Genomic DNA, 10,101 nt, shown 5'->3' with positions numbered 1-10,101 from the left:
CGACGTCTGAAGCCTACTGCCGTCCGATATCCTGACATGATCTCCTCCAACGCAACGTCAATTCCTCCTCCGTTAACTGTCTAATCCTGATCGAGTAGACCTGCATCACTCAAAATGTAGTTTAAATTATAAACAGATATCAAATTGTTTCATCATCAAAATACGAGATTCAACATAAATTTCTTTGCTTCAAGTGATAAATATAAGTAGAATACATAATTCTAAATTATTACAATAGAAATCTCATCACTTATAAGTTCAATCTTTTAATCTGAGATCATCTTTGTCTTTTCAAAATTTTATTCATATATTTTTTTCACAAAATAGTGACGTATACAAAAATTAGCATAAAATTTAATGTTTTAGCTTGTTATGAATTTTAATTAATGTTCTAACATGCATGCAAACTATTTGTTGTGAAAAGACATTTGTCTGATTTTTTTTATTTTCATAAAATTTAGCCTTATATGTTATGCTTATAATTAGTCGTATTGATGGCTTGTATGATATTAACTTTATCGAATATATTTCCTTCAAAGTTGTACATGCATTGTTCAACATACCTTAACTTTCTTGTCATAATTAGCTATTAGTATTTGTTATTTGTTATGAAAATAAACAGATTAGGATGGTTTCTATTTCTTTCTTTCCAATTATATAACTTTAATATTTTTATTTATTGATTGAGTAATAATATAGTGAAATAATGTTGTGTACTTAGCAGATGAAAGCCATATAGTTTCCAAAACAAATTGACAACACAAATGAGACATCAACAAAGCTGATATTTCCAAAACGATACCCTACAAGAATTGTTCTTATCAAACAAATGATGAACAAGGATCTAATAAGAGTAAAAAAGTTTGCACACCAAATACAATCAATCATGTATGCAACTAAGAGCTTCTCATGTAGGATGTACTTCATCATTATTGATTATTTTTTATACTAGTTGAACTTGTAATTTGGTTTGTTCTCTCTCATACAACATCATCATCCTCCATGAGAAAGATAATACATGAGTTAAATTAGTATTATGATCCAATCATTTGATCTTTTTATGAGGAAAGCAAGTTTGACAATTTTGATCCGTTGTGTGTCAAACCATATCAAATTGGTTGGTTTTAAGCTGTCAATATCCCTATTAGTAATTTGATTTGTAAATATCGATTAAACTACATCAAACTATAGTAAAATTATTTGTTTGAATATTTTGTTAGGATCAGAGCGGCACTAAGAGGGGGGGGGGGTGAATTAGTGCAGTGGTGAAGTGCGATAAACTTTTCACGATTTAAACACTTTTCGGAAACTTCGTTCGATAAAAGCAACGTTTTCGTTTAAAACCGTTTCGATTGCGTTTTCACTTGAAGAGATAAGTAAGACGGAGACAAAGCAGTATAGCATTAAAGTGCAAATGGTTTGCAGTAATATAAATGACAATAAGTAAATGTAAACCAAAGATTACGCCGATTTTACAATAGTTCGGTCAAATGACCTACATCCACTTGCGAGGCCCCTCTTAGTTGAGGCTCTCACCTTCCACTAGCAAATCTCTTAAAATGGAAGGGTAAATACCCCTCTTACAACTCTTTACAAGCGGTTCACTCTCCTACAGATTTTCGAGAAGGAATGAGGTGAACACTAGCAAATTGAAAACAAGACTTTCTAAGACTTTTCTAAAACCTTTCTCTCAACCAATTGCTGCTCAAAAGTTGTTATCTTAGCTGAGAATTGAGGGGTATTTATAGGCCTCAAGAGGATTCAAATTTGGGCTCCAAATTTGAATTCTCGTTGGGTTCCCGATGCTAGCGGTGCCACCGCTTGTCAGTTTCTGACCCTGAAAGTGCTGGGCAGTGCCACCGCCCAGCCCAGGCGGTGCTACCGCCCAGCTCCCGGGCCCTGGGCGGTGCCACCGCCTATAATGTTTTCAGCCCACTAGTTGGGCTTCAATCTTGGCCCTAACTAGTCCGAACTCGGGCCCAATTGGCCCCTACTTGGGTTATAGGATTAATACCTAATCCTAACCCTAATTAGCATGCTAACTACGAATTTAAAGACATTTTCTAAGCTATTACAAAGTCCGTAAGTCAAGACTTCTTCCGGCGAGCTTTTGGCAAACTTCCGACGGTCTTCCGATAAACTCTCGAAAACCATTCTGCGGACTCCTGGCAAGCTCCTAGACTTCACGATTTGATCTTGGCGAGTTCCAACGAGCTTCTTCGGTAAGCTCCGATCTTTCTCGGTGAGCTCCGCGAACTTCCAACGAACCTTTCGGCGAGCTTCCAAAAAACCCTTCGGCAAGGTCCCTACTCATTCTCGGCTAGTTCCGACAGCATTCCCGACGAACCTTCGGACTTCCGTCGAACTCTCGAACTCCCAATGAATCCTTCGCGCTTGGCTCTACACTTTGTTTCGCTTTATGTCTTTCTCATTATCATAGTTATTCCTGCACACACAAACTAAAACTCTACTCCGATCTAGACAATTATTACAACGCGAATCGACATTCCGTTGCCTAGCACGTCATTGGTTGGCGCTTCGTCCGATTCTTTAGCGCATCATCCTCTCTTGCGGCTTGTTGCCCAATCAGCGGTTGACCTCCGCAACCCCGATATCCTTGGTGCAATTCCGCTCTCCTTGGCCCGATGCCCGACGTTCGAAGCCTTCTGCCGTCCAATATCTTGACGTGATCTCCTCCAACGCAACGTCAATTCCTCCTGTGTTAACTGTCTAATCCTGATCGAGTAGACCTGCATTACTCAAAATGCAGTTAAACATCTAAACACAATCAATTAGTTTTATCATCAAAATTTGAGATTCAACATATTTAAGTTATTTTAATATGAAAATATATAATATTAATTTTCATCTTATATTGTTGGTTAAGTTGAGTTTAAGCTAATTCCACAAACATCTATATTTGAATTTGTCTTCAACGGTGATATATAAAGAAGACCAATAGGATAAATATTTTATGTTTCATAAAATTTTGGATTTTCTTTTTAACTTTTAGTAGCATTTGTTTTTGTAATCCTTATACTTATATTTCCCTTCCCCAGCAAGAGTACAATGAGGACCTTGAAGAGTCATGATGAAGTAGACTTATAAGATGAATTGTGCAAATGATGGAGATGTTTTCAGTATCTTTTTACTTCACCTTGAAGTATCATCTGTTGATTGATGATCTTAAAGTACTTGTGAAGTTGATAAGAGTCTAATATATCGAGAAAAAATTATAAATAGTAAAATAATTATTTCAAAAATCTTGTGTTAGGAAAGAGTTGGTACTAAGAGGGGGGGGGGGGCGGTGAATTAATGCAGCAGATAAAATTATATCAGATCAAAATCTCATTGCAATTAATTTCATAAAGATACTTAAATTTAAAGCATATGAAAGAGTATAGCAAGTAAAGAAGTTTGCAATTAAAGTAAATTGCTCAAAAGAAATGTAAACCAAGTTTATAATGGTTCGATTATTATTGTGACCCACATCCACTCTCGATTCCTCTTCCGTCAATACAATCAGTATCTACTAATGGTCTTGCTTCAATGGGCGAAGACCAATGACCCTTTTCTCCTTTTCACAAGTTTAGGACATAACCTTTACAAGCAACACAACTCCCTAAACAGAATTCTAAAGTTAGAACTAGATAAGAGTTTTTCCTCAAGTGATTACTATAGCGTTTTCTAACTTTTAAACTTTTTGTGCTTGTATATATATATATACTTATTTATTTATTTATATTTATACATATATATATATATATATATATATATATATATATATAAAATTAATTTATTTATTTTTTTATTTTTTTATTTATTTATTTATTTATTTATTTATTTATATTTATATATACATATATATGTATATATACATATATGTATATATATATATATTTATTTATTTATACATATATATATATATATATATATACAAGTTTTCTAATTTTTACTAAACAACATCAGCTCTAGTTTTATCAAAAATATGTTTATACAAATTTATATTCATCCATCTTTTAATATAGGCATTAGCTTTTCTATGTTGAACTTCTCATCCTTTATTGTCCATACTAGAATTCTTATCTTTAATCTTGTTAAGTTTATATAAATCTTTGCAATAGAGCAAATCTTCCATTATACGCTTCTAAGTGGAATAATTTGATGAGTTCAATTTAATCATACTATCTGATTACTCTCTTTCAATCACATAAGAAAAACTAGTACCAAATAACTTGGCTCTAATAATTGTTGGGAAAAACCTATTAAAACGAAATAATTCTTTTCCCTCTTTGTGCATCAAAATAGGTTCCTCATCAAAATACGAATTTGATATTAAAATGCTAATATCAACTAGAAACAAGATAAACAGTAAAGCAATAAATCATTCACATAGTGATATTTCTAATTTTTGCCAAACAACATCAGTTTCATCAGAAATATGCTTATACAAATTTATATTCATCCATCTTTTAATATAGGCATTAGCTTTTCTATATTGAACTTCTCATCCTTTATTGTCCATACTAGAATGTTTATCTTTAACCTTGTTAGGCTTATATAAATCTTTACAATAAAGCAAATCTTCCATTATACGCTTCCAAGTGGAATAATTTGATGAGTTCAATTTAATCATACCATATAATTACTCTCTTTCAATCATATAAGAAAAACTAGTACCAAATAACTTGCTCTAATAACAGTTGTTGGGAAAAACTTATTAAAGCGGAATAATTCTTTTCCCTCTTTGTGCATCAAAATGAGTTCCTCATCAAAATACGAACTTGATATCAAAATGCTAATATCAACCCGAAATAAGATAAATAGTAAAGCAATAAATCATTCACACAGTGATGTTTTCTAATTTTTGCCAAACAACATCAGCTCTAGTTTCATCAGAAATATGCTTATACAAATTTATATTCATCCATCTTTTAATATAGGCATTAGCTTTTCTATATTGAACTTCTCATCTTTTATTGTCCATACTAGAATGTTTATCTTTAACCTTGTTATGCTTATATAAATCTTTGCAATCAAGCAAATCTTTCATTATACGTTTCTAAGTGGAATAATTTGATGAGTTCAATTTAATCATACCATCTGATTACTCTCTTTCAATCACATAAGAAAAACTAGTATCAAATAACTTGGCTCTAATAACAATTGTTGGGAAACACTTATTAAAGCGGAATAATTCTTTTCCCTCTTTGTGCATCAAAATGTATTCCTCATCAAAATACGAACTTGATATCAAAATGCTAATATCAACTTGAAACAAGATAAACAGTAAAGCAATAAATCATTCACACAATGATGTTTTCTAATTTTTGCCAAACAACATCAGCTCTAGTTTCATCAGAAATATGCTTATACAAATTTATATTCATCCATCTTTTAATATAGGTATTAGTTTTTCTATGTTGAACTTCTCATCCTTTATTGTCCATACTAGAATGTTTATTTTTAACCTTGTTAGGCTTATATAAATCTTTATAATAGAGCAAATCTTCCATTATACGCTTCCAAGTGGAATAATTTGATAAGTTCAATTTAATCATACCATCTGATCACTCTCTTTCAATCAAATAAGAAAAACTAGTACCAAATAACTTGGCTCTAATAATAGTTGTTGGGAAAACCTTATTAAAGCAGAATAATTCTTTTCCCTCTTTGTGCATCAAAATAGGTTCCTTATCAAAATACGAACTTGATATCAAAATGCTAATATCAATCCGAAACAAGATAAACAGTAAAGCAATAAATCATTCACATAGTGATGTTTTCTAATTTTTGCCAAACAACATCAGCTCTAGTTTCATCAGAAATATGCTTATACAAATTTATATTCATCTATCTTTTAATATAGGCATTAGCTTTTCTATGTTGAACTTCTCATCCTTTATTGTCCATACTAGAATGTTTATCTTTAACCTTATTAGGCTTATATAAATTTTTGCAATAGAGCAAATCTTCCATTATACACTTCCAAGTGGAATAATTTGATGAGTTCAATTTAATCATACCATCTGATTACTCTCTTTCAATCAAATAAGAAAAACTAGTACCAAATAACTTGGCTCTAATAACAGTTGTTAGGAAAAACCTATAAAACGGAATAATTCTTTTCCCTTTTTGTGCATCCAAATGGGTTTCTCATAAAAATACAAACTTGATATCAAAATGCTAATATCAACCAGAAACAAGATAAACAGTAAAGCAATAAATCATTTGAGACCAAATTTTTAACATGAAAAACCAAATACGAAAAAAATTATAGGACCATAGTCCACCTTAAACTTTACTTTCAATAGCAATGATAATAGGTATATAATAAGTCTTTTTTAAAATAATAAGAGGATCAATAAGATCATTTATCTTCACTCAAAAATAACATATCTTCGATCTCATCATAATAAAATTTTATATCTCAAAAAATAGATATAATAGGAAAATATCTCAGAGTAAACTACATGTCAAATAGAATTCTCCTTTTGAGCCAAAATGGATAAAGTTGAACCGTTGATCTCTAACTGCACAAACGCACGTCACTGCACAAATCCCTTTCCTTTTTACCGCCCTAAACCGTACGCCTTTTTTTTCTTTTAATTATTGATTTAGGCTCTTTTAATTATTGATTTGGGCTATAAAGCTCAATTGTTCGGTCCAAGCCCACGGCTGAACCCAACACAAAATAACTACATATCTTAGTGAAGATTACTATGGCCTTTCACCATACTTTTAGAATAATATTGATGCAGTTGTCACAAAATTGTCCACCATCATCTTCTTTTTTGAACTAGATGATGAAGCCTAGTTTCTTATATTGCATGAGCACTGGGTTAATTCTATGAGATAATCAAAATGCTTTAAGTATATTAAACTTAGTAGTGCATTAGTAATAAGAACAACAAGCAAGACTCTATGATTAGGCTTCTTGATATCCATGTTAGCATGGTATCATCAGCAAGAGCTATAAGCCATCCACCAGATCATATTCGACAACTATGTCGAGTTGCATAGCACAAATGCCTTTTAGTTAGTACTCAAAGAAGCTGTGCCTTTGAGGCATGACCTCATCCAAGGGGATCCCCGCACCCACACTGGAGCAGCGCTTTCTGTGTCTACCATTATTGCTGTTGTCCACCCGAGCCTTGAACACAGCACAGACAGGTCTGTGATCAGAGAATCTCGACTCTCCTCTTATGTACTGAAGCTGTTCTATGCCATTGCCATACCATAATATCCTATCACACCTATGTCACAAAGATTAATTATATTAGATTTCCTGTAGCTGCTAATAACTGGTTTTGTTCTCGCATCGAAAGATGGTTATTACCATGCCGGTGTTCTGCGCTTCCTTTTAGATTTGGTCATCTCCCCGGCATATGCATCGGAGTTGTGCCAGTACTTGTATGTAGGAGCGAAGTAGATCTTCCCTTCTTTCCACCCATCGAACACCCTTCCCGCTTCGCGCTCTGTCATCAACTGTAATCAGCAGTTCAACAACAAAAAGGATGTAAAATTAAGCATCAGTCTTCTGATGCATATCTATTCATATGAAGCATTCCATAGGAGAAGCTAAAGATTTGTAGCTCAAACTGAAACTGTACATATCAAGTAATGCTGCACGTACTTGAGTGCATTTGATTACTTGATACTGATGAGTAGATAATTCCGTACCTGGTCTTTGTCTAGAAGAGCATCCCAATCATTAACCTCCAGTAATGTTCGTGCGTCATGATAGCTCAGTGAAATCCGGTAGTTCAAATCACCGAGCCATATCACGCGACTACAGCAGATTGAAATGCACTAGATTAGCATGTCAAAAAACAACGTTTACATTTCTAGAGTTTGCATGAAAGAGAGAGAGAGAGAGAGGGAGAGAGAGAGAGAGAATAGATACTCATGGTCAAGGATCTTTTCAGGGATTTGACTATCTGGTGTCTTGCAAATCGTCGGGAATTGTGTGCTCTTAAGGATCTCAGCAACATCCGCGTTCCTCTTCAGCTCGTCACCTTCCTTCTCGCCCGAAGTCAGGTGGCTGCAGACGAAGCAAAAGCTCGTCCGGTGCAACGACATGCTCATCGCAATGCAACCCTAGCAAGATCACACTTCCTGTCAGCAACCACCAGAGCTTTTATCTGTGTCATTGAAGCTGAAAGTTATGTAACTCCATCAACCTTGTTACCCAGGCAGCCCATGATTCCTCTCCCGACAGAGGCCATCCTTAGATGACCGATGTGTTGCACGAGCTCGCTTCGGACCCATACGGCGAGGAAGATGCCCACCATTTGCTTGCTCGCGATGAGGCAGTATTTCCCGTTGTTTCGGACTTCATAGCTCGCGTGACGTGACATGGAGTAGCACTCCTCCGACGAGCCTGAGCAGCCGCTGTCGACGAACTCCCTGGGCTTCCTTGTCCTTCGTCCGACGCCGCAGGCCTCAACTTCACAGTTGCATGTCTTGACAAGGGGATTGTCGACACCGTAGTTCTTGCTGAGGACTTTGAAAGAAGACTTTTGGGACAAGTGGCCGCTCGTCGACCTGGATTCCTTATAGTATATTGAGACATTTGAGTCGTCGACCTCGTCGCGGGGCTCGTTGAGGGCTTGACTGATGAGAGCAAGCCATTTGGCAGCAGGCTCGTTGTCCTCCATCACCAACACATTCCCTGCATTTAACGGAACTATTTCCTGAAACCTGTGAAGGAGATAGACGAGGAAGGAATCCAAATCATTAGCGACCGTGTCATAAGGGTTCTTGATTACATAAGTCTAGAATGTTTTTAACAATCCATAATGACAATTGAATTGATCGATGCCATGGCTCATGATCATTTGTCAGCAACTTTCAACCTCTCTAGCTATAGGTTTTGGTGCCGTACATCCTTTGGATCAGCTGTCACAATGCAGGAAAAAAGAAGAAAGGCAATGCATGGCCGTAGAGCTTCTTACCCTAATACATAGATATCAGAGTATCCTCCTACTTGTAGGAAATCTTGAAGGTCGAGGCCAATGTTTGGAGACTTTCCTGCAACATTCCATGTTCCAACAAATATCCTGCAATGCATGTAGACTTGGAACTTAACATATAAACACAACGTTTAGCCAATATTAATCCAACATGAATATATAGATTGCATGTAATCTTACCGATACTCCTGGCCTCGATCAAAACCTTTTATTCTGGGTCTCTCCAGAACAGACAGGTTCAGACGTCCAACTCGTGAACTCCTGTTTCTGCCTGAAGAGAAAGAAGTTTTAGACGACATATCAAATGCTAGATTTAAATCATCTTGCCATTTAACACGGGTATCACGTTCGTTTGTGCAATGGATCCACGAACCACCTGAAAAGCTTTTCTTTATTACCGGATATGCCTCCGCAAGACCTCTCTTGGACATGTACCTGCTCTCCAGATCTTTTTCGAAAGAAGAAGAAAATCTCAAACGCTTTAGATGAGCAAAATTGTGGAATAAGACATAAATATGAGATAAAAGATCTAGTACCAAAAAGGATCTCTTTTTCTGCGATTATATCTCCATCCGGGCCTCTCTTGTTCTTTCCCTTTCTCCTGAAAATTCTTGGCAATATGGACTGCAACACCGTATATATTAGTGAGACGAGAAAGCTAGCCAATCAAGAACATGTTCAGCTTCTGGCAAGAACTCAAAGCAGCAGCAGCAGCAGCAGCAGACACATACCTTTTTGCTTTTGTCGTCCTTTACAGATTCATCAGCTGTTCTGGATTTCGTCATGTCGTCAGAGAGCCCGTTGAATGGCTTCCAATTCAGGAGTGCCTTTGGTTTGTATGCTGAGCCGTCGGATGTCCTACTTCCACCAGGGAGATTTTTATGGCAGAAACGAGCTGAACTGTGTTGGCTAAAGGAAGAAAGCTCTGGATGGCAGGTAAATGATAGGAACAAAGAGGGAGACAGTGGTTGAAGAGAGGTTCTATTTCTGTGTCTGCAGTTATTGGCTTTAGCTTGTTTTTAGCTATTGTTTGTAGAAAAGAAACGCTTGTGTCACCTTCTTTAGAAACCTAACCTACAGAAAGAGAAGACTCAGTCTTCATCCCCCAATCCTATCCATGTATTGC

General features: G+C 35.7%; 1 protein-coding gene across 2 annotated transcripts; it reads right to left on the bottom strand.

The window, feature by feature from the left end:
• Window positions 1–6,909: 6,909 nt before the first annotated feature.
• Window positions 6,910–9,915, bottom strand: LOC135584204 (type I inositol polyphosphate 5-phosphatase 5-like). 2 transcript variants are annotated; one of them, XM_065158741.1, is made up of 10 exons: window positions 9,707–9,911; window positions 9,512–9,599; window positions 9,352–9,423; window positions 9,156–9,246; window positions 8,958–9,062; window positions 8,184–8,703; window positions 7,907–8,100; window positions 7,684–7,792; window positions 7,340–7,488; window positions 6,910–7,256 (listed from the first exon to the last, which is right to left on the bottom strand). In XM_065158741.1, the coding sequence occupies exons 1-10, from the start codon at window positions 9,758–9,760 to the stop codon at window positions 7,040–7,042; spliced, it is 1,599 nt and encodes a 532-aa protein (XP_065014813.1). In that variant the 5' UTR covers window positions 9,761–9,911; the 3' UTR covers window positions 6,910–7,039. The 2 variants fall into 2 exon arrangements, with proteins under 2 accessions (XP_065014813.1, XP_065014814.1); XM_065158742.1 differs by having other exon boundaries at window positions 9,156–9,423; window positions 9,707–9,915.
• Window positions 9,916–10,101: the final 186 nt, after the last annotated feature.

This window comes from Musa acuminata, chromosome BXJ3-7, assembly GCF_036884655.1.
Source record: "Musa acuminata AAA Group cultivar baxijiao chromosome BXJ3-7, Cavendish_Baxijiao_AAA, whole genome shotgun sequence".
NCBI lineage: Eukaryota > Viridiplantae > Streptophyta > Magnoliopsida > Zingiberales > Musaceae > Musa > Musa acuminata.
The sequence above is the reverse complement of the archived record's forward strand: the minus strand, read 5'-3'. Positions and strand labels throughout refer to the sequence as shown.

What these genes read in the sequence shown, in the direction of transcription:
- LOC135584204 (XM_065158742.1), bottom strand. Translation starts at nt 9,760, where the DNA reads ATGACGAAATCCAGAACAGCTGATGAATCTGTAAAGGACGACAAAAGC. An exon ending in GATCGAGGCCAGGAGTATCG is followed by an intron (nt 9,063 to 9,155) that starts GTAAGATTACAT and finishes CATGCATTGCAG; the next exon opens with GATATTTGTTGGAACATGGA. An exon ending in CTCTTCTAGACAAAGACCAG is followed by an intron (nt 7,489 to 7,683) that starts GTACGGAATTAT and finishes TGCTGATTACAG; the next exon opens with TTGATGACAGAGCGCGAAGC.